The sequence below is a fragment of the Dipodomys spectabilis genome, unplaced genomic scaffold (assembly GCF_019054845.1).
Source record: "Dipodomys spectabilis isolate Male_0828 unplaced genomic scaffold, ASM1905484v1 ptg000089l, whole genome shotgun sequence".
NCBI classification, from domain to species: domain Eukaryota; kingdom Metazoa; phylum Chordata; class Mammalia; order Rodentia; family Heteromyidae; genus Dipodomys; species Dipodomys spectabilis.
Genome location: NW_024870766.1, coordinates 3,773,852 through 3,799,255, shown reverse-complemented (window position 1 = coordinate 3,799,255; position 25,404 = coordinate 3,773,852). Strand labels below are relative to the sequence as shown.

The 25,404-nt window shown below is 43.5% G+C and overlaps 1 protein-coding gene across 5 annotated transcripts in view; it reads left to right on the top strand.

The window, feature by feature from the left end:
* Positions 1-24,282, top strand: part of Akap9 (A-kinase anchoring protein 9) — a 187,859-nt gene extending 163,577 nt beyond the window's left edge. For 3 of the 5 annotated variants that reach the window (XM_042684582.1, XM_042684585.1, XM_042684586.1), the window contains one exon: positions 24,014-24,282. In XM_042684582.1, coding sequence (XP_042540516.1) covers positions 24,014-24,218 — 205 coding nt within the window. In that variant the 3' untranslated portion in view covers positions 24,219-24,282. The remainder of the gene's footprint in view (positions 1-24,013) is intronic. The other 2 variants (XM_042684588.1, XM_042684587.1) reach the window with 1 other exon arrangement.
* The last annotated feature ends 1,122 nt before the right edge of the window (positions 24,283-25,404 follow it).

The window sequence follows — 25,404 nt, the reverse complement described above, 5'->3', positions numbered from 1 at the left end:
AGAGATGGAGAGAAAGACAAGCAAGGAGAGCAAAGCTTGGACATAGGGAATTTCAGCCCACTTGTCTGTGTGGGTCTAGAAACTGTTTAGATCAGGAAGGACTACAAAGTCTAGGGTGCCATCTTCTGGCCAGTTGGAGTCATTATCCAATCTATATTGTGGCCTGGCCATGTTGCAAGAGAAAATTAATTTAGGAGGCCTAATATGGTCTTTAAGGCCCAGAGCAACAAAGTTGCTCAAAGACAGCCCAGTGGCTTGCCTTTGTACTGTTTGGAATGTGCAGTCCCCATGGCTCTTAGGAGAAGCAGGGAAAGGCCCAGAGAGTTGAGGAAGCACAAAAGACCTCCCAGTGGCATGCCTTTGTCCCATGAGGAGTGTGCAGCTCCTAGGACTCATGGGGGAGGAGGAGTAAGGCGCAGAGTCAAGGGAGTGCAAAACACAGCCTAGAGGCGTGCCTTTGTCCATTACTGACTGTGCAGTTCCCATGACTCTTGCGAGATGAAAGGGTAAATAAAAAAGAAACAGGAGGGGGAAACTCCCAATAGGTTGGAGGGATGTTCCCAGAAGATGGGCATTCCTAATTGGGCGAGAGGTGCCTGATGGAGGGTTGCTGTCCTGATTCCTAGGCAGGACCGACCAATAAGCTTAGGAACACCTCTGGCGTGGTGCCACTTCTAAACAGCAGTGGAGAGAGAGGCAGAGGAGTCCGGTGTAGGGAGGGGGGACTCACCCCTGAATAGATAAGAAAGGAAGAAAGAAAGAAAGAAAGAAAGAAAGAAAGAAAGAAAGAAAGAAAGAAAGAAAGAAAGAAAGAAAGAAAGAAAGAAAGAAAGAAAGAAAGAAAGAAAGAAAGAAAGAAAGAAAAGAAAGAAAGAAGAAAGGAAGGAAGGAAGGAAGGAAGGAAGGAAGGAAGGAAGGAAGGAAGGAAGGAAGGAAGGAAGGAAAAGAAAGAGAGAGAGAGAGAAAGAAAGAAAGAAAGAAAGAAAGAAAGAAAGAAAGAAAGAAAGAAAGAAAGAAAGAAAGAAAGAAAGAAAGAAAGAAAGAGAAAGAAAGGTGGTGATTGCAGGGGCCAGCAGAGGCAGAGGGGCCAAAGAGGCCATGAGGCTCAGACAGAGGCTTGGGTCCTCGGCGAGGCAGTCAGGAGAATGAACCCTCGGAGAGAGAAGAGGATGGGCTCCAGTGACTCCTGACACTGGCCCCTCCCAGGTATCGGCAGCAGATGTAAGGTTCACCAGAAATGAGTACTCCACAGAGAGAAAGAAAGCAGTTTATTAGGATACAAGCTTCAGGCTCACCCAAGCAGGCGTGTCAGAGACCATTCCAGCGATATATCACTGGCCCAAGTCCCACTTTTAGTGCCAATCTGTACCAGGCATGGTTCCCCTTTTGGAAGCATGCACCAGGTCACATAGGATAAAGCACAAGTGATGTCCTGTGCAGGCACAGGCAGAAATACCTTGCTTAGGTTTACTTTTCCAGCCAGGTCAGACCCTACATTAGGACTATAGGAGTGACCTGTCCCACTGCTTCAGGCATCCCTGGCTTTGGGAAGGCAAATGGACCATTCACAGTAATTAGGAGAGGGCATCCCCAAAGTCATAATTAAAGGTATCAGGGGGGTACCAAAGCATGAGAGACTCAAGTATCTGAGCATCCTACAGACAGGGAGTGGAGGACTTCTCAGAGCCCCCAGGTCCATGTTGGAGTGTTTCCGCCAAGGATCATGGCTGTACCTTGTGCCGAAGACTTTTAGATGGTGGATGGAATTGGTCAGAGGGCAAAGAGTCTCCTAGCTAATCAGGAGGCTGATGTCTGAGAATCGTGGTTCGAAGCCAGCCCAGGCAGAAAAGTCCCCAGGAGACTCTTATCTCCAATAAACTACTCAAAAATGCCAGAAGGAGCACTGTGACTCAAGTGATAGAGTGCTAGCCTCGAACACACAGAGGTTCAGGGACAGCGCCCAGGCCATGAGTTCAAATGCCAGGACCAGCAAAGAAAACAAAACAAAACAACACAAAAAACTTTTAAAAGTTGAAGGATGTACATGAAATATCTAATCAGTATTCTTCAATTAATAAATCACAAAAGACAATATCACTTTCCTTTTTGCTATAGGGCATTTAGCAAAATCTGAATAAGCTTTTTATATTGTTAATTTTAGTGGTAATTATATTTCAAGTTATACAATTTTCTTGCTTTTAGGAAGTACACAGCAATATATAGAGATGAAGGAGCATCTATCTAAACCATATCTTCACACATTGTGGGCAAAAAATATAAAACTACTGACATGTCTTCCATAGTGCATTCCATTCACTCTTCAGACTTTGTGGTTGCTATTTTTTATTCTTTTCATCACTTTACAACTCTCTTTATTACTTTTTTTCATTTTCCATTTTCTTTTGTTACAGGGCATTGAATATCAAGCAACTATGGAATGTCTACAGAAAGCAAATAGAAGGAGTTTGTTGTCTGAAATTCAAGCACTGCATGCTCAAATTATTAGGATGATGCTGGAAAGAGAATGAGAGCAATAAACCAAGCCAAATTATGCTCAATGACAGGCTCATGTGATTTTACAAATAGATGAAAATATTTCAGCTTGATGCCTTTATTAGTCAGTTGAAACATTTCTTCTCAGTCATCTTTAATTCTCATTATCTTTGTACTTAGTAGATAATTTATATTTATTACTGCAGGGTTATAGGTATATTTAATTTAGAATATGTAGGCTTACACGCAATTTAAGACCATTAATTTCTTTGGGTTTATTTTATTCTTATTTATTATAAAGGTGATAAAAGGGGGTTACAGTTACATAAGTAAGGTGCTGAGTACATTTCTTTTTGTTACCCCCCCATTTTCTCCTGTTTTCCCTTCTCCACTCCTTTCTCCCCCCACCCCCACCCCCACCAGGATGTAAAGTTCATTTCCATCTTAATGTAGAATGAGTGTCATTATCGCAGCATTAGTTCATCCGTAGCCCAGCTGTTTCTGTGATTCCCATTTCCTTCCACTACTTATATACAAGGCAAAGGGTACAGCAAACAAAATAAAACAAAAAAGAGAAAGAAAGAAAAAAGAAATGACTCCAAGCAGTGCATTATAGAAGCCTCTTGTTTCCAATTATGAGTTTGTCTTAAAAGCTCTATAAGAAACAGTCTTTCCTACTCTTTGGTGAACAACTATCCAAAGAAAAGAAAATCCACAGTTTTCAAATAGTTTGTTTACAATATTGGGAACTACTGTACATATAGAAAAGTGTAAAATTCAAATACATATTATAGCAAGTTTATTAAATGAATATTATGTTATCTGGTCACTGGTGACTCATGCCTGTAATCCTATAATCTCAGGAGGCTGAGAACTGAAGGTATTCTAAGCTAGCCCTGGCAGGAAAGTCTGTGAGATTCTTCTCTCCAATTAGCCACTCTAAAACTGGAAGTATAACTGTGCTAGCCTTGAGCAGAAGAGCTGAGGGACAGTGCCCATGCCCTGAGTACAAACCCCATGACTGACCAAAAGAAAAAACAAAAAGAAAGAAAAAAAGAATATTGTGGCAACATTATCCATGTGGAGAACATTCTCCAAATCCTTAAAGGCCCCTCATATGCTACCCAGTAATAACTTAGAACCAACCATTATTTCAGCCAGGTGCCAGTGGTTCACACTATAATCCCTGTAATCCTAGCCTCTTCAAGAGGATGAGACTGAAGGTTTCGGTACAAAGCCAGCCAACACACATAAGTCTATGAGACTCCCATCTCCATTTATCCAGCAAAATGATGAACTAGAGGCACAGTTTATGTGTCAGAGTGTCAGCCATGAGCAAGAACAGTGAGCCAGAATATGAGGATTATACACACACACACACACACACACACACACACACACACACACACACACACACATATACACACAATTTGAATGACTTCTATGTTTTAATGTTCCCCCTCCATTAAATATAGAGAATTTATGGAAAGTACTTGAGAGCAGAAAGTTTCTGCAAAGCTCTCATTTATCAGAAGAAGTACTTGCTGCTGTTACTGGGTGGGTTCCAGGAATGTGAGGAGGCCACCCTGGCACTGCTTGCCCGCATGGGAGGACAGCCAGCCTTCACCAACCTAGAGGTGATCACCAACCGCCCAAAGGGCTTTACCAGGTTTCGTTCTGCTGCCAGAGTGTCCATTGCAATTTCCAGGTAAGTCTTCACAAGAAAACTCATTTTATTAACAGATTCTCTAATGTAACTTTGCATAATTAGGAGATATTTACCATCACTGAAATGTGTGCTTATTTCTCTCTGGGGTCTCATTCTTTTAGCATCATTTCCATTTATTTATTTATTTATTTATTTTAATTTATTTATTTATGTCAGTTCTGGGGTTTGAACACAGGATAGGCCTTACAATTGCCAGACAAGCGCTCTATACTTGATACCCCAGTCCTTTATGCTTTACCCTTCACAGAGGATCTTGGTTTGGTTTGGTAGACTGTAATGCTCCTATCTGGTCTCCTGGATAGCTGGGATTTGAGATATGAACCACCATGCTTGAGTTGTGGATTGTGATAGGGTCTCACTTTGTTTAAGATAGCCTGAAACCAGGATCTTCCCAACCTCCACCTCCCAAGCAACTGAGATTATAAACATGAGCAACCACCTGCTGTGGTACCAGGGATTCTTTACACTGTACTGTGTAAATCCTCTGAAATGGGACATTCCAAATAACATGCAGCTGGTGACTCAGCTTATATATCCAGCCTGCATTGTCTTTTTTTTTTTGTTATTAAATCCAAAGAAGCCCATGAACTAACTCAAATATATAGTTGAGATCATTAAAGGGAAAGTTTCTGCAAAATTACTCGTTAGGCTACTGTACACTCCATTTTCTTCACTACTGAAATAAGTCACACATAGCACCCAACATAGAAAGCCCTGACCTCACTCTGCATTCAGGTATTAAGCTATAGGGCTTGAGGCTCTGCTGGTGCTGTCACTGCTTCCCTAGTAATCCCAGGCTAGAAACTTGCTCTGGGTTCTCTGTGGTTGAAATGGAGGCCTAGCCCAATGTAGTCTTGGCCTGGCCAGTCTATATACCACACGTCTAGGCTTCTCTCAGGACCCCCTCCCTTGTGGGCCAAAGGAATTTTGCTTTGCAAAAAATGCTATGATCAGATCAGGTTATATCTGATGCTTCATTAAGGACTTTTGCACTGCTTTTCTTCACTTAGTTTCTTTGAAGTATACACTACAATTTCTGAACTGGCAGCTGTCTGAAATTACTAGTCCAGATTCTAAGTTCACAGATGAGGAAACTGAGATGGATGATGTTACAAAGCCAGTAGACCAAGTCCCAAAAGCAATCCTGGGCCAAAAAAAAAAAAAGTAGTTCTGGCAGTATAACAATACTGTCGCGACCACCTCGACCAGCAAGGAAGACGCGACTCGGGATTCTTCTCAATGCGGTTTATTCAGGAACCTTGTCTACAAACTTCTCTCCCGCTGGCTTCTTCCCGCTTCTCTTCCCCCCCCCCCCCCCCCCACGCTCTGGTTATAAGCCTCCTGGATGGCCAATCCCGAAGCACCATGTGGCATATACCGATAGGGCTGCAAACACGGAAGCAAACTAGGAGCCAAGTCATAGCCATATAAGGGGTTGTTTCTACAGAGAGCACTCGTCACCGGGAAGACGGAAGGCGGGAGCCAGCGCCATCTTTGGTCGCAGCCGCGCCATGAACCAAGGAGCTACAATGTTGCTTTTTTGGCCACGCCTTACGGCCGCGCCGTCTTTGGGCGCGGCTCCCGCAGCTCTCCACAGCTCCCCCTTTTTTGTTTTATTAAGCAACAGGTAAGAGTAGAGGTTGGGCCTCTGTCTAAAACATTAATGAGAGGACCTTGCACTGGTCTTCGCCTGAGGGGCGCCTTCCCCAGTGATGACCAGGCACGTCCAATGCCTTTTTTGCAGAGGTGGGATCTTGGGGATCTTGGGCATCAACCCACTTGCAACCCAACATGCTCTTCTTGGGCTCACGCCAGGGAGTGATTCCCAAGTGCAGTGCATTTGCCTCGCACCCTGTGCTATTCCTTTAACGTGGCAAGCCACGCGTAGGGGGACTGTCCGGCCTCAATGGCAGTGAAAGCCTGGACCACCATAGCCATACTCCTGCGCTGCGAGCTCCTAATCCGGCATATGCACCACAGGCACAGCAAGATCACCAATGCCAGGATACCAATAAGGGAGCCCATTCCCGCCCACTCCTTCAAATGATCCACAGCTGTCAAAATCCAGGAGGAGACATCTTGTAACAGGGCATCATCCATCCGGGTAGAGTTTAACGCGACAATGGCCGATCGTAGCTGCAACATCAATTGGTCGAACTCCCCCGTCCAGTTGCCTAAAAGATAACTTGACAGTTGTTTAGACAAATTTGCTGCTTGGGTATAGTTATAATACTGAATAGCAGTAATACAAAGCCCTTCATATTTTTGAACACATCCCAGCTGAGCCAACTGCCACAGGATATCAACCTGCTCCTGCACAAGGTCAACCCTTTGATTTAACAGCATCAGTCCACCTTTTAATTGTGCATTGGCCGCTTGTTGTAAATCCAGAGCTCTGGCTGTAGTAGCCTACAAGTTATTTAAAGTCTGAGCGGTCTGCACAGTATGTGACATGGCGACAGCGGCAGCCGTTGCACCCGCAGCAAAATCTCTCTTATGCCTAAACAAGGTTACAGCTTGAGAAGCATCTACTGGCACAGGCACCCAACGCAGAATGCGTGCAACTATAGCTAACGGATACTGAGAACTCCAGCAGGTAGCATAATAGCAGGTTTCATTAGTACAAGCACACACATCATCTGAGCATACAGAGGTGTTGTTAATTACCAAAAACACAAAAGGGGAGACCACACACACGGGGGTAGGCTGATAGCTAATTCCCGTATAATTTTTACTAAAATGACAATTGGCACCCACAGTATGGGCAGTACTAATCAAATTACAAGTCATGTTTGCTATAAAAAAGTGACCCCCTTGCAGCATAACTATAGGTTCGGCCTGCAAGCAACTTCCATTAAGACCACATAACAGCCAATTATTAAAGGGATTAATTCCAGCCCTAAATTGTACACTAGCATTGGACAAGACACTAGGGGAGAATGAAAAACGCTCAGACTCATCAGCCCAAATAGTGCGTGGTGATTGGCAACCTGTCCAAGGCCAAGCCTCCCCCATACGTTCAGGCAAGCAAGAGGGGGCCCATTTAGGTTGTTTTACAGGCCACGGGTCCCTGCTTAACTTTAAACTTTCATAATATCTGCCTAAAACAGTACCAACAAATCCAGTAGCATTTGCCCAAGCCTCAGTTGATCTTGGATTCCCATACCAATGTCTAAAATAAGCAGCCGGGGAACGAGTCAAGGCCATGCAACTACCATTAAGGGTCACATCACTTAAGCAAAAGCATAGCGTGCCCATCAAGCTAATATTTCTAGCTTCACCTATTCCTGCTATTTGTTTGTCCTCTGGGTAAAAGGGAAGGTTAAGAGTCTTATTTGTGGTGAAAAATCTAGGGAAAAGAGAGGCGTCATGTCTCACGGGCATGGGCCTCGGGAATGCAGACAGTATCCCCCACCTCGGTACCGCCTGTTCCTGTTGGATCATCAGGAGCTGTATGATCAGCAACGCAATCTTTTGTTTCTTCCGTGTTCCGTTCATCTTGGACTCGCCGCACAAGTCGTTCAGGCACCCACACTGGATCCGAGCGATTCTGAGGAAAAACATAAACAGATCCTCGTGCCCATACCAGCACGGGGTCAGGCCCATTCCAGAGGCCCGTGAGCTCATCTTTCCACAAAGCCGATCCTAAGGCCGAAGGAGTGGAACAGTTATGCCTATCTGCCGCTGAGCGACCAGCGTTATCCAAATTCAAAAAATTTAGGGTGAAAAGTGTCATGGCTATTCTTTGTCTTGCTGTAGCCATTAGGGGTCCAGCCCCCCCTTTTTGTTTTTGTAACATTTCCTTGATAGTGCGATAAGCTCTTTCCACAATTCCTTGTCCTTGAGGGTTATAGGGCAGTCCATGCACCAGGGTAACACCCATTTGAGTGCAAAAGGAAACAAAGCGCTGCCCAGTATAGGCTGGACCATTATCAGTTTTTAGCTGTTTAGGCATTCCCCAGGCCGCCCACACTTCTAAGCAGTGAGATATTACATCAGTAGCCTTTTCCCCTGATAGGGGGGTGGCAAGTATTACACCCGAAAAGGTGTCAACAGAAACATGTAGATATTTTAAGCGGCCAAATTCAGGTACATGAGTTACATCCATTTGCCATACTTGTAAGGGTCTTAAACCACATGGATTAACTCCAAACGTAGGGGGCTTATGGTAAATAATACATCGGGGACACTCCTTTATCACTTGACATGCATCCGCTCTAGAAAGGGAAAAGCGGCTTTGTAAAGTCCTGGCGTTTACATGAAATTTGGCATGAAAATCTTTTGCTAAGTCAACAGAAGAAGCATGGAGCGCCCACTCAGCACGAGTGTGTGCATCAGCCAGGGCATTACCCTTTGTCAGTGGTCCTGGAAGGCCGTATGTGCTCAAATTTGCATTGGAAAAAAGGGTTCCTTGCGTTGCCATATAAGGGATTGTAGCAAGGTAAAGGGAGCTAGAACAGAACTGGTAGCCTTTATTGTACCAACCGCTTCCAATATTTTTAAAGCATTTATTACATAGGCTGAATCTGATATTAAATTAAAGGGACAGGAGAAAGCTTTAAATACTTCAATTACAATCATCAACTCAACAATCTGTGGGTTACCGGGGACAAATTGATGCTGTACGGGGTCTTGGTTACCTGCAACATATACCCCGCATCCCATTTTGGAACCATCCGTAAAAATATTTATAGCCCCTCTAATAGGCTTTCGGGCAGTTACCTTTGGAAAAATCACTGGATGTTCCTTTACAAATCTCAGTAGGGGGTCTTTGGGAAAATGATTATCAATATCTCCTGGAAACATGCATCTCAAAATGGACCAATTATCAATAGTGGCACATAAAGTCTGAACTTGGTAGGCATTGTAGGGAACAATGATGGAGTGCGGATAAACTCCAAAAAAGTGTAAACTCTGTTGAACTCCTTGCAGAGCTAAGCCCGCTACCGCCTCAGGGTAACACTCCAGCGCCTTTCCGGGGGAAACATGAGAGTGTAACCACATCAACGGCCCCTTTTGCCAAAGTACCCCAGTTGGTTGGATCTCAGTGGGAAGAATGCATGAATCAAAGTGTTGGCCATCTTGTAGTCTGTTTAAACAGGCGGCGCTTAAAGCCTCCTCCACCCTTTTGAGAGCAAATCGGGCGCTCTCAGTCAGGTCTCTTGGGGAGTTTAAATCTATATCTCCTTTTAGCATATCAAGTAAGGGTTTTAATTCATAATTTGGCAATTTTAAATACCCCCTTATCCAATTAATATCCCCCAACAATTTTTGAAAATCATTTAAAGTCTTTAAGTTATCTTTTCTCAGGGTCAATTTTTGGGGCATGATCGACCTGGGATGTATCTTAGCTCCCAGATACTCCACCACTCTACCTGTTTGTATTTTTTCTGGCGCCGGATAAAGACCCTGTTCCCTTAAGGCAAAAACCAATTCTGCATAGGCCTTTTGTAACCCAGCCTCTTCCTTATGAGCTATCAAAATGTCATCCATATAATGGACCACCCTGAGTTTTGGATGCCTTTTCTTAACAGGAGCTATAGCCCTGCCGACAAACAGCTGACACGTAGTGGGGCTGTTGGCCATACCCTGAGGCAGCACGACCCACTCATATCTTTGGTCAGGTTCCTCATGGTTACAAGAGGGCACAGTAAAGGCAAAGCGTTCACAATCAGCGGAATGCAAGGGGATAGAAAAGAAACAATCTTTTATGTCTATTACCATAATAGGCAAATGGGCAGGAAGTGCGGAAAGCAAAGGTAACCCTCTTTGTACAGGGCCCATAATTTGCATCTGTGCATTTATGGCACGCAAATCATGAAGTAATCGCCATTTACCCGACTTCTTTTTTATCACAAATATTGGAGTATTCCATGGTGAAACTGAGGGTCTCACATGGCCCAGGGCTCCTTGTTCTTCTACCAGTTTATGAGCGGCTAAAAGCTTTTCAGAGGATAGAGGCCACTGAGCTACCCATACCGGTTCCTCCGTTTTCCAGGTAATGGGAACTTGATTCTCAGCGGCCCCTATGAAAAACCCAGCCCATGTCTATCAAGTTTTTGGTGGACATCAATAGGCTCTTTACGGCCTTGTCCTAAGAGCATGTCTCTGTCCCAAGCCTGGTGTCCGTTTGATTAATGGCTGCCTGTCATTACAAAATTCCAGCATAAATGCCCTCCAATCCAAGTATTGGCCTGGACTCAAACATGCCCGTGCTAGGCTCGCCCAATCAGAGGGGGTCACGCAGTATCTTTTTATAGCTTCCACTTGAGCTACGGTAAAAGAGGCTGTAATCCCATACGTCCGAACAGACTCAGCCAGGGACTTAACTACTTTAAATTCTAGAGGCTCATGAAATCTCTGTTGATTACCGTCTTGAAAAACTGGGAAGGAGAGTTCTGCTCGAGCAGTTCGCCAAGTATCCAGGCAAAACGTGTGTCCATTGGCTCCATGTTGATATGGAGGAGGAGCTAAAGGGGTCTGACCGGAAGTTCTTTCTACGTCCTCATTAAGCACACGTTGACTTAGCTTATGTTCTCCCCTTTTTATTCGGCTCCTTTTCATCTGTTGAATAAGTGCTCTCACTTCTTCCTCCTCTAACTCGCTGGAACTTGCTCTTTCCGATTTTAGCTCGGACAGATCTGGGTATAGTCGCCCCCTTCTGCCCTGTTCACTGTCTCCTTTTTCACTGATCGCCTTCTCTGACCTCTCCTCCTGTAACTGCTCCAGTGCTGACTGTCCATTTTCTATAACCTCACAGCAGCTCTGATCCTCCAGGCAGCCACTAATCAATCTCCAAATGGGGCGGACTCCTGCCTTTAATGTGCCTTGTTCATAGGCAAAGTCCAAATCCCTCCCTAATTTGTCCCATGAGGCTACCGTAAGGCTCCCGGAGACTACGAACCAAGGAGCTACAATGTTGCGTTCATCAAGGAACCTCTGCAAGGCACCCCTCCCTAACTTTAGTCCTTTCGAGTGTAGTAGCTCTTCCAGGGCCAGAAAAATTGGATGAGACGTCGCGGCGCCCATCTTAGTTATTTTTTGTTACTTTCACTTTAGACCTGTATTTCTTCCCGGGTTTCCGCTCTCTCCTTTATTTACCGAGACGAGCCCCGTGTTATGCCCGCTTTAATCGCGGATTCCCCCTTTTCCTGGGAACTTACCGGTGCACCACCCTGACCGCAGAGAGTTCTGAATCCCCGTACGGGCCACCAGCTGTCGCGACCACCTCGACCAGCAAGGAAGACGCGACCCGGGATTCTTCTCAATGCGGTTTATTCAGGAACCTTGTCTACAAGCTTCTCTCCCGCTGGCTTCTTCCCGCTTCTCTTCACCACCACCCCCACCCCCCCCCCACCCCCCCCTCCGATTATAAGCCTCCTGGATGGCCAATCCCGAAGCGCCACGTGGCATATACCGATAGGGCTGCAAACACGGAAGCAAACTAGGAGCCAAGTCATAGCCATATAAGGGGTTGTTTTTACACAGAGCACTCGTCACCGGGAAGAAGGAAGGCGGGAGCCAGTGCCATCTTTGGTCACAGCCGCGCCATGAACCAAGGAGCTACAATGTTGCTTTTTCGGCCGCGCCTTATGGCCGCGCCGTCTTTGGGCGCAGCTCCCGCAGCTCTCCACACAATACCAGACTTAAAACTTTACTACAGAGCTGTAGTAATGAAAATAGCTTGGTACTGGCACAAAAATAGGCCAGAGAACCAATGGAACAGAAGACCCAGAAACAAACCCACAGACATACAGCCACCTAATATTTGACATGCATGATTTCTCTCATTTGTGGAAATTAGATCTAATTTATAAATATATGAGTAATTATGTATTGAATCATATGCAAGTGTTCACAAACATATTGACCAAAGTATGGTATTTGCAGAGGTGAATTCAAGTGATGTGATTCCTTAGAGAAACTAACAAGTACTTTCAACAGCAACTGGTACTTGAAAGGTGTGGGGGAGGCCCATGGAAGGTGGGGAGGCAAATGAGGAGAGGAAGTGGGGAAAATGCAGTCACAGTATTCAATGTCTAGCCATGAAGACACTAGGAACATGGAGGGTAGTGAGGTGGGGAGGGATGGGGAAGATGATGAAAGGAGTGATATCAATCCACATGCATTGTTCTTATAAGCTAACATACTGGGGCTGGGAAGGTGGCTCAGTGGTAGAGCGCTTGCCTTGCATGCTCAAGGCCCTGAGTTCGATTCCTCAGCACCACATAAGCAAAAAGAAAAAAGCCGGAAGTGGCGCTGTGGCTCAAGTGGTAGAGCGCTAGCCTTGAGCTGAAGAGCTGAGGGACAGTGCCCAGGCCCAGAGTTCAGGCCCCATGACCGGACCAAAAAAAAAAAAAGCTAACATACTGAATGGTCACCCTCTTGTATAACTACTTTATTTTTTTATTTAAGCTAGTAGGGGTAGACACTGGTGGCTACCTATAATCCTAGCTACTCAGGAGGCTCAGATCAGAGAACTGAGGTTTGAAGCCATCGGAGGGAAAGTCCATGAGACCCTTATCTCCAATTAACCACCAAAAACTGGAAATGGAGCTGTAGCTTAAGGGTATAGTGCTAGCCTTGAATTAAAAACTCAGGGACAGTGCCCAAGTCCTGAGTTCAAGAACAAAGTATCACTCATGTCAGTTCTCTAAAGTGAAGCTCAGGTTTTATCTTAGTGTTAGATTTTTACTTTGCTGCCTCTTTCATTCCACATTGTAGTTTCACATTCTCATACCCTTCATTTTGCCTGGTAGGGGAAACAAAGTGCTGAGACATATACTGAATGAAGACCTCATACCTGCCTAAAAAGCCTATAGGCCCCTCACTTTTCAGTGGAGAAGAGTAGACACAGAACTTTGAAGACACAGATGATAGGTCACAAGAATTAGTAATTTTGAACAGAGAAATTGAGGCTCTATGAGTTTAAAAAGTGCTACTGAAAGACTTCACTTTAGGTCCCTTTCTTATTCTCTTTTAAGTTCATCGTATTTGACCCTCCTAAAACTGAGCCTTGATACCAATTAGAATTAAGAAGTCAAAATTGGCATTCAATAATGCTCTGAGAGTCAGGGTGGTTCAGGCAGCAACTTAATGCAGCTGATTCAAGACATGTATCCCATTCCCACTGAAACCAGCATTGTTTTCTTGCTCTTGATAACATGATCTAATCTGTCCTCTAGCTTTTACAGCTCTCTCTTGCCAACCTAAAGACGTTTCTCTTCCACTCATACGTCTTTCCTTCTCTACTTTTTTCTCCCTTTTTTTCCCCCCACATTTTCTTTGTTTATCTACTTTTCCCTGTCTCCCTTTGCTCTAGATGTCTTTAGGCCCCTTTCATCCCTGAAGCTAGAAATTTAGGAGGACAACACTAGATTTGTATTGCCTCTTGGGAAGTGGGTGAGGGGAGCTTTTAGCCTTGTTCTTTTCTTCCAGTTGATTGTTCTGTAAACCACAGGGGCATTTATGTAGTTTAGGTGAAGCAATTGTGATGATGTTGTACATTGTTCATACTCCATACAATTTATCTTCTATACATGTGCTGCGAAATGTTATGTTGGCATCTTTTTTAGGATGAAATTTTTGGTTCAGCGGTGGCATCGAGTCACGGGTTCAGGTTCCATCAATATTAACAGAGATGGTTTTGGACTGAATCCAGGTGAAATCCAATAGTGTATTTTCTTAGAACTCTCTGAAATCTCTGCATGTATAATAACTTCCAAATATAAATTCTTAAGCCATTGTTATCCAAAACAAGCCAAAGTAACAAGGCTGGAGACTCCTCATTTCAAGAATATCAATAGCTGCTCTCTGCTCTTTTCTAGCTCTTTCTCTTCTCTTTCCCAGTTTTCTCTTTCCCAGCTCTCCCAGCTCTCTTTCCCAGGCCTTTCCCCACCACGTGGAAGACCAAGATGGCCTGGTGCCAGCCAAAACGATTAATAAACCTACCCCTTACCTGAATACCACATGTGTGGTGCTGTTCTTACTCGGCCACCTCTTTTTAAAAACCTAACATTACGGTGCCGTGACTTGGATAAAGGGCTTAAAGTAAAGATAGCTGCTGAGATTCCTCTGTTTTTTTTCCCTTTTTTCTTTTTTTTGTTTGTTCTTCCCTTTTTGCTCTGAGGAATACCCACAGTTCTGATGGCCTCTTGAGAAACCATCTGTCTGCTGCGGACACAAAGCATCGATACCACTGCTGCCTTCACATCCACGTCCACACCACTTCTCTACTCTGGTGAGTAAAATTACTCTCTATGGCTCTCTGTTGCTCAGTCTCTGTCCAGACGTGGCTCCACGACAGAGAGCTCCTATGGTCATTAGCTGAAAGGCCGGTCACTTCTGAAGCCGAGGACGCTTGGTTTTGGGGCTTGGCCATTTCTCTCTAGAGGGCTCTGGGGGAAGTCGGGACACCGCTTCTGCCTGGTCAGCTCTCCACTCACCAGACTGACTCTCCTACTCATTTAATGGGGTGCTGCGAATCACGCCTGAGCCGTGAAACCCCTTTGAAATGCCTCCTGCGCTCCCTGGAAAGCCAGAACGCCTCATTTTTATGCCATTCTCAGATGTAGACAGTTTTTGCCGCTGCAATGGTAAATGGTCAGAAGTCTGTTTACTTTCAGGCTCTCTTTGCTCTCTCTCTGCCATTCATTCCAACTTTCCCTGTTTCTCCCGTTCCCTTTTCTACATTTTGGCTTGTGCCCTGAAGAGTGCGATGCAGGCTGGGTCCCGGGGACCCCCCTCTAGGTTCCCTCTCAAAGAGTGGCCAATGTAGGCTTGATCTATTTGTTCAAGCTTTCTTTGCATTTTTTCAGAAATTCGCCATCTTGAGTTCGCCATCTTGGCCACATGGTGGGTTAAGGGTTTGGCCCCATCTGGCCCTTAACCTTCCACCAAGCTTACTACTCCATCTAGCAATTCTAAGGTGCCTTGCTAACAAGTTGCTCTTTTCACAGGCCCTGGTAACTGAGGCCCAACCATCTGATGTGCTTTGTTAGCAAAGATGTCTACACATTGTCAAAAAGTTTAGGTTTTGAGTTTTGCCTTTTTTGTTTTGTGTTGTGTATTCTACTACTGACTATGTGGTTCTAAAATTCTGGGCCTATCTGTGCTAAAATTCTCATCATATCTAACAAGTTTTGTCATTTCAGAATATTTGTTGGCAATCCTTGATAAGGACCAGGTAAGCTCTACTTATTCTATTTGATCTCCTTGTTGCTTTAATTGGAAATAATAAAGGGTTTTTGTGGCAAAGATTTCAATTCAAAACCAGCCCGGGCTGAAAAATCCCTAAGACTCCATCTCCCAGCTAACCTGCAAAGAGCCAGGCTGGAAGCATGGCTCAAAACTCTTATCTCTAACCAGCCAAACTCTGCAAGTGGTACTATAACTCAAAGTGGTTCAGTACTGGCCTTGAGCAGAAGTGCTCAGGAACAGTGCCCAGTCCTTGAGTTCAATCCTTGAATACCAACTGAGACAAGCCATCCCAGCAACGAGCACCTAGACTCAGCCAGTCTGGGGAACAAGGGAACATGGAGAGGAGTAAGAGGAGATGATGTCACATCAACCACTTTGTGCCTGCCCTTTCAAAATTAACCAGAGCCGGGAGGTCAGTAGAAGTAAGAAGCCTGCCCATCCAATGTCTATACCTGCCTACCTATAACTGAACAGGAATTTATATTCTTGGCTTTGTCACCTGACTTCTCTACCTAGTCGCCAGATGTCAGAGGTAGCTAGGGACATTTCTAACAACATTTTCAGCCCCAAGTCCTACCTCTTGCCATTTATTTGCTGTCTACTATTTTTTTCCAGTCCCTCAATGCCTCATGAGACTTCTCCAGACTTCATCTAAGGACTCAAGCAACCAAGGGACAGCTGCTGCTCACTGCCTTCTCTGGGAGGGGACCACATTCCAGCCTTTTAACCCTATTGTCAACGCCCCTAGCAGGAAGTAGCCAGAGAGAATCCTTGCCCTATTTCATGATTATTAAAAGGCTGGAATGTAAGGTCCTCTCCTGGATGGCTAACAGACTCCACCCTCCTCGCAGCAACGTCTCCACCCAGTACCTGCGTTATCTAGGCAACTGGGACACCTGGAAGAGGTCACATCTGAATTTGATGTGGCCACACCTTTCTCCACCCATATCCTAGATAAGACCTAGTCTTATCTAGGCCAGACACGCTTTCTCTGCTCTTTCTAGCTCTTTTCTCTTCTCTTTCCCAGCTCTCTCTTTCCCAGCTCTCCCAGCTCTCTTTCCCAGGCCTTTCCCCACCACGTGGAGGACCAAGATGGCCTGGAGCCAGCCGAAACAATGAATAAACCTACCCCTTACCTGAATACCACATGTGTGGTGCTGTTCTTACTCAGCCACCTCTTTTTAAAAACCTAACATTTTCTAGCTCTTTTCTCTCTCTTTCCCAGCTCTCTCTCCCAACCTTGCCTGGTCCCAGCAGGTCTACTGAATAAACCTACCCCTTACCTGAAAAAAAAAAAAAAAGAATATCAATAGCCTATTTAAAGGAGCACTTAGTTTGAATTATGCTTTATTCATGTAGTCTCCCAGCACTGTGGTGGACACAGAGTAACTCTTATTTCCACTGGTAAGATGAAAAGCTGAGCCAGAGAAAATACATGTCTTTTGCTCCAGATTAGCTATCAGGGAAGTAGTGGAGCCAGACCTAGAGGCTGCCTGCCTCTCAAGCCTCATTCTCCTTACAGTACATTTAAGTATGGTTCAAGAGAGAGTAGTTGTTAGTCTAGTGAAAGACTTAAGGGTTGAGGCTTCATAATTTAACAATGTACAGTTTCTGAGTTTACTAATAGGCTACATAATAATGATAAGTTACAATTCCTTCTCTGTGCCCCTAATAGAAAGTCCTGTGTTTTGAACATTGCGGGGGTGAGGCTGAGGTCAAAAGCTGAAGAACACAGAGTTCTCTCTCAGGCACTGTGGACCCACAATATGGCTCTGAGTCGCCTGCAGCTCCCAGGAACTGAGCTGTAGGGAACATTTGCTACCTGAATATAGTCTGAAAGACACTGAAACAGCCAAGATTTTTTGCCGCAGGTTTTCTTGTATATTAAAGGTTAACAAATCTTGCATGGATGGTGTCCCACCCCCCCCCACCCCCCCCCCCCCTCCGCCAAGGGTCAGGACGGAGAGATGAAAGGAAAGTTACATTCATCAATGTGATCCACACTAGCTCGTATCGATCCACTCATGTCAGTGTCATGAGGGAAAAAGCAAATATGCCTACTACAGAGTTCCACAGGCCGGAGCGTGGCGTTCGGAGAGAAATCAATTGTGAGCGGCCAGGATGGCGACAGACCCGCGGGGAAACATCGCAGCCAGTTCCGTCCTGGAAGAGACCCACAGCAACAAAGGGGCGGCTACTCAGCGGCCCGGGGCGGGAACAGCCCAGCCCAGCCCCACCCCAGACCGGTAGCACTCGGCCTCCCCACGTCAGCCTGCGGGAACAGCCCAGCCAGCCCGGGGCAGGGCCACAGCGCGGTGGCAGCCAGCAGCCCCAAGCTCCCAGTTTAACGGGCCCAGCCTGGGGCGACCCCAGCCTCCAAGCGGGGCACAGCGCCTCCCTGCCCCGGCCTGCATAAGCCGCCCAGCCAGCCTGGGGTGGTGGCGGGGGCAGCGGCCTATGACCCTAGGCCCCTGACGCCTCGCCCCCAGCCCAGCTCAGGTGGCGGTCACTGCGGTGGGCGCAGCGAACGACCCCAGACATGCCGTGCCCGGTGGCGCCTCTCTGCACAGGCCCGCGCAAGCAACCCAGCCCGGAACACAGCGGCGCTGCGGCGGCGGCGGCAGCCGAAGCAAAGGACTGGCAGCGCCACCCTGGGCCTCCCTGCCCTGGCCCGGGGAAGCGGTCCAAAGACGGTGAAACACAGACCCAGCCCTCACCACCATCCAGCATAGCCCAGAATCATCTCAAGGAAAGGGGAGCACGGTGTTGAACAGCCACCTACAGTGCACAAAACCAGCCATCTGCCACAGCACCTCTGGACTGCTCCCGACCAGTCCCAGGATAAGCAGGAACCCTAGCCGTCTTCACTGCCTGCCCCTGACTGGTCAGGATCTGAGTGCACACCCCAGCAGAGGGCCGAGTGTGTCTGCCCACCTCAAACTAACAGGAGTAAGCCCTACGTGAGTCAGACCAGCAGCTGGGAAGCAGCCCCTCCCACAACAGAACCTTGGACCAGCTAAAATACTCCCCACCAGCCCAGCGCCAAGAAACTTCCCCAGTCTTACAAGAGAAAATCTTACCTACATAACAGAGGCCTACAGAACACTTAACAAGCAAGATCCCAGGAGGAACACTGCAAGGTACATTATAGTAAAAATGCTAGGTTTAGCAATAAAAAACAATCTTGCACACAGCAAAAACATAGAAGAGGCTATACTACAATGGGAAAAAAATTAGAATCACTGCAGATCTCTTCATACAGACTCTGAATTTAAGGAAAGCCAGGGAAATACCATCTGAGCCCTGAGAACCAACAATTGCCAGCCCAGACTGGTATATCCAGCAAAGCTAGTATTCACATTCAAGGGAGAAACTAAAATTTTTAACAGTAAAGAAAAATTAAATGAATTCATAAACAATGAGCCAGCATTACAAAGAATATTAAGAGTGGGAATACAATCCAAACAAAGCATTCAAGAACAGGGATCCAGACCAGATAGATATCATTAGGAGACCAACATAGTAAACACAGGAGGGAAGGAAAAAAGAAAAACTTAGGAAAGTATAAAATGACAGGAAATATACCTCTCTATAGTAACCATAAATATTAATGGACTCAATTCACCAATCAAAAGAAAAAGAACAGCAGATTGGATCAGAAAACAAGATCCGTCAATTTTCTGTCTTCAAGAAACCCACCTCACAGACAAAGATAAAAGCAAACTCCAAGTGAAGGGATGGAGAAAGATCTACCATGCAAATGCCCCCAGCAAGAAGGCAGGAATTGCCATTATGATATTGGATAAAAAATAAACTTTACACTAAAATCACTATGAAAAGACAAAGGAGGTCACTATATAATAATACAGGGAACAATCCAAGAAAAGGACATCACCATTGTCAATCTATATGCCCAAACATCGGTGCACCCAAATATGTTAGGCAACTACTCTCAGATTTACAGGAAAAGATGGATCCAAATGCAATAATACTAGGAGACTTTAATACTCCACCCTCACCAAAGGACAGGACCACCAACCAAAGAATTGGCAAAGAAGTCTCTGAATTAAATAATGTCATATCTCAAACAGACTTAAGCAACATATACCGAGTTTTCCACCCAACAACAACCCAGTACACATTCTTCTCAGCAGCTCATGGAACTTTTTCTAAAAGAGATCATATCTTAATTCATATAAAGAATTTAAGCAAATACAAGAAGATCAACATAATCCCCTGTATTTTATCTGACCATAGTGGAATCCAACTAGTTCTCAATAACAAGGCATACAGTTGAAAAAACTCAAACACATGGAAATTAAACAGCACACTGCTGAGCATCACATGGGTCACAGAAGAAATTAAAAACTTCCTACAATTCAATGAAAATGAAGACACATCACAAAGAACCCTGTGGGACACAGTGAAAGTATTCTTGAGGGGCAAGTTTATTGCCCTCAGTGCGCACATCAAGAAAACAGAGACAGACCAAATAAACAATCTCATGATGTGACTAAAACTGCTAGCGACACAAGAAAAAGTTGAACCTAAAGCCGCTAGATGGAGTGAGATACCAAAATAAGAGCTGAAATTAACAAAATAGAGAAAACTATAAATAAAAGTAATAAAACAAAAGCCTGTTTTTTTAAAAAATCAATAAAATTGATGGACCACTGGCAAGATTAACTAAAAAAAGAGGAGACCCAAATCAATAAGATCAATGATACCACATGAAAAATTAAAACAAACATCCAAGATAGACAAACAATTATAAAGAAATATTTCCAGACTCTATATTCACAAAGGAAGGAAAACCTAGCAGAAATGGATGAATTCCTAGAGGAATACAAATTGCCCAAACTGAACCAAGAAGAAATAAAACAATTAAATATGCCAATAACCTATAATGAGGTAAGAGTAAGCATTCAGTAACCTTCCAACAAGGAAAAGCCCAGGACCAGATGGGTTCATTACACAATTCTATAAGACCTTTAAAGAGGAACTAATACCCATACTCCTCAAGCTCTTCAGAGAAATAGAAGCAGAGGGAGTAATCCCAAACTCATTCTATGAAGCAATGTAACACTCATCCCCAAACCAGGCAAAGACACAACAAAAAAAGAAAACTACAGTCCAATCTCTTTGATGAACACGGATGCAAAGCTCCTCAATAAAGTTCTAGCCAACAGAATCCAGAAACATATAAAAAAAATTATACATTATAATCAAGTAGGCTTCATCACAGAGATGCAGGGATGGTTTAACATATATAAGTCAATAAATGTAATCCATCACATCAACAGATCCAAGGTCAAGAAGCACATGATTATCTCCACTGACACAGAAAAGGCTTTTGATAAAATACAACACTCATTCATGTTAAAAGCTCTGAAAAAAAATTGGAATAGAAGGAACAGTCCTTAAAACTACAAAAGCCTTATGTGACAGGCCAACAGCCAATATCACACTTAATGGGGAAAAACTACAACCAATTCCCCTAAAAACAGGAACAAGGCAAGGATGCCCTCTCCCTACACTCCTATTCAATATAGTTCTGGAATCTTTAGCCAGAGCAATAAGGCAGGAAAAAGACATTAAAGGGATCCACATAGGGGAGGAAGAAGTTAAACTCTTTCTTTTTGCAGATGACATGATTTTATACCTTAAGGATCCCAATGGCTCCATCCCCAAACTCTTAGAGCTTATAAACCACTTCGGCAAAGTAGTAGGATACAAAATTAACCCACAAAAATCAGTCGTCTTTCTGTACACCAACAATGTGCAAGCAGAAAGGGAAATCAAGGGAAAAACCTCATTCACAATAACCTCAAAAAAAAAATAATCTAGGAATTAACCTAACCAAAGATGTAAAGGATCTATTTCATGAAAAGTATAAAAAGCCTAAAAAAAAGGAATCATAGAGGAAACAGGAAGTGGAAAGATCTCCCATGTTCCTGGATAGGCAGAATTAACCTAGTGAAATGGCTATACTGCCAAAATTGATATACACATTCAATGCAATTCCCATTAAAATCCCAATGACATACTTTACTGAAATAGACAAAACAGTCCAAAAGTTCATACTCAGCAACAAAAGACCTAGAATAGCCAAAGCAATTCTAGGCAAAAGAAACAATTCAGGAAAGATCACGATACCAAATTTTAAGCTCTACTACAGAGCCATAATCACAAAGACAGCTTGGTACTAGTACAAAAAGAGACCTGAAGACCAATGGAACAGACTAAAAGACCCAGAAATAAAGCCGCATATGTACAGTCAGTTGATATTTGACAAAGGAGCCAAAGACATACAGTGGAAGAATCATAACCTCTTCAACTATTGGTGCTGGAAAATCTGGGTGGCCACATGCAGAAAAATGAAAGTGGACCCTAGCCTATCACTATGTACTAACATCAACTGAAAATGGATTAAAGACCTTAACATCAAATCTGAATCTCTGAAACTACTGAAGGACAGAGTAGGAGAGACACTTATAGGCACAGGTGGGAACTTCCTGAACAGAGTCCCAGGGTCACAACAAATTGGAGAGAGACTGGACAAATGGGACTACCTTAAAATAAAAAGTTTCTGCACAGACAAAGAAATAGCAGCCAAACCAGAAAGACAGCCAACTAATTGGGAAAAAAATATTTACCAGCAAAATATCAGATAAGGGTCTAATATCCATTATATACAGGGAACTCAAGAAACTAATCCCTTACATATCTCACAAACCAACCATGAAATAGGCAAGGGAACTAAAGAGAGACTTCTCAGAAGAAGAGATAAAAATGGCAAAGAAACATATGAGGAAATGCAAATAAAAACAACCCTGAGATACCACCTTACCCCAGTCAGAATGGCCCACATCCTAAAGTCAGCCAACAACAAATGCTGGAGGGGATACGTAGAAAGAGAAACGCTACTACATTGCTGGTGGGAATGTACACTAATACAACCACTTTGGAAAACAGTCTGGAGATATCTCAGAAAGCTAAATATAGACCTCCCCTATGACTCAGCCATACCACTCCTAGGCATCTACCCTGAACAACAGGAACCAGTATACAAAGACACATATAGCTCCATGTTTATTGCAGCACTGTTCACAATAGCTAAGATTTGGAAACAACTCAGATGTCCCACTACTGATGACTGCATCCAAAAATTGTGGTACCTATATACAATGGAATATTATAGCCATTAGAAAGAACAAAAAATGACATTTGCAGAGAAATGGATGGAACTAGAGCAGATTATTTTGAGCAAAGCCAGCCAAGAACAAAGAGACAAATGGCAAATGGTCTCCCTGATATGTGCATGCTAAAGCCAAAACACAAGATATGGCAAATAGGACTCAAGAAACAAAGGACAGCAACCCATTTTGTCATTGCTAAATGACTCCATGTTCTAGATCACATATATGGTAGATATATGCACGCAACAGAGGGAAGCCAGGAGGAGGAACAGAATAAGTGGGAACAGCCTACACTAAGCAAAAGGAAAGAAATGTTAACTTCACCTGATGTGGAAAAACTAACTTGTCAAAGCTCATAGAATTCACAAACTGTATGAACCATGAAAATGACAATTTGCCTTGTGAAATTTAAAATGTTTGTGACTCTAAGTATCACTATTCCACAATACTGTGAATATGTGAAATTGATGTAATCACCAAATCTCAATTAAAGAAAAAAGTAAGAGAAGGATGGGTTAAGAGAGATGGGTGACAATGTTGTCGGACACTTTGTTCTCATATACTGTTTTGTAGAATGGGAACTTCTTTGAGCAACTAGAGAGAATAAAAAATATAAGTAAATAAAAAACAAATTGTGTTGTTCCTTTCTTTGAGAAAAATTGAAACTTGACAATAGTAGGGTATAGTATGGTGTAATATACTCAACTTTTGCACCTTTATTATTAAAGTGTTGTAGACTTTTTACACACGTTTAGTGGGTTTTTTTATTTTTTACAATGGTATATTTTGTATTACTTTGGGTAATGAAAAGATTGACTCGTTTTATCATTCTGGTGAGCTGGAGCTCTATGGAGAACCAAAACACACAACATACCGGTCAAGATCAGATATGGACTATCCTAGGTCTCCTTTGCCATTTCAAAATATGTAAAAATCTCATCAAACCTGCCTGGTGTGTAAATACATTAACATTTGAGTCATACACACCATTAGAGCTTTGACTTCTGTGTATTGCAATAGCTAGACATATTTTACATAACCTAAGATTCAGTGCCATCATTTTTGAGTTTATAAATGGTTTTTAAGGATTTATAAACAAGTGACCAAGTGTTAGTTAATATATGTTGTGGTTAGGGATTTGGAAAAATATTGACTACTGGCCATTAGGAAGCCATTACAATCCACACAGAGGAAGCATTTCTACTGAGGACCTCTGGCAGCCTTTGCATGAGGCATTCTTATGGTAGCTCAGTGGATATATTGAAGTCTCATTTCTTTGTCCTCTCAAACTTAGAAGCATAGGGAGGGGAGTTTGGAAAGAGAGGGATGGAACTTGGTTGGTAATTTAGTTCCATCGGATCATTTGGATTCATTACATATTTTTAATCCTTAGGTATCCAGGTACTCCAGCTGATTTAAATCCTGGTTCCCTAGCATGTTCTCAGCTTCAGAATTACGATCCCGACAGAGCCCTGACAGATTATATCACTCGACTAGAAGTGCTGCAAAGACGACTTGGAACTGTACAGTCAGGTACTATTTTTAACCACTTCAGCAGTAGTACCAGAGAGCTACACCACAGCTCATTTGGTTTTTGAAACTCCTTACTTTCATAGTTTAGGATAATCCAGTCCTCTAATTCAATACACAGCTACCAAATTAAGTCAAAACTCTGTAAGTAGTAGAGAAACTGACATTAAAAAAATTAAGACCTGGTTTATCATCTCTATTGCTTTCTCCAAAGAATGATTCTGTATTATCTTCATTTAGCAAACAGGTTAAATAACATATACCTGGTGAACACCAATGTGCAAGGTATGCTGAAGCTTTGCCCTAGTGGACAGTATGTTCCTAAATAGCATGGAAAAACCTATAAAGGCATACAAATAAGGGTGTGGAAAAGCAGTTGCCTTAAACATGCAGTGTAGACCTCATCCCCCTACCTTACTCTTTTTATGTCATTCCTAACACAATCCCACTTAAAAAACTTTTTTTTCTTTTTTTTAAATTTAATTTTATTTTATTTGTGAACATACTGTACAGAAGGGTTACAATTACATGGGCAGGATAATGCATACATTTCTTACCAAGCATTGCAGCCTCCTCCTTTGTTTACCCTTCACATCCCTTCCCAGCCTCCCCCCTCCCCCCCCCCAATCCCAGCCACTTAAAAAACTTTCTAAGAATGATCTTTGATTTCTCTTGTGAAAAATATACCTGAAATGTAGAGATGGAGTCCCTATCATAGAGATCAAAGGTCTTTTTCTTATTTCTTTAGTTCACTCCTGATCCAGACTTCCTTCAGTTGATGTGAGTGTGCTTTGTCTACTTTTCTTATTTCTCTATTAAGGACTGCTTATTTATTTATTTGTTTGTTTGTTTTGCTACTAATCCCACAAACTATGGAGTAAAACAGGTCTTGTGAATAGCCTTTAAATTATTTACTTTTTTGATGCCAGTTCTGGGACCTGAACTCAGATCATGGCCATTTGTCCCTGAGCTTTTTTTTTTTTTGGCTCAAGGCTAGGCCTCTACCACTTGAGCCACAAACTCCACTTCGACCTTTTGGTAGTTTGTTGGAGATGAGTTTCAGAGTTCCTGCCTTGGCTGGTTTTCAATATGAATCTTCAGTCCTCAGCCTCCTGAGTAGCTAAGATTACAGGCATGACCCAGTGGTGTTGGCTTAAGAAGTCATTTTTAACCCAGTTTGGGATTAAAAGTGTGGTAGCTGAGGTTCGCTTTTTGTTGTTTACTTGGCTTTTCATTTGAGCAGCTACATTGCTT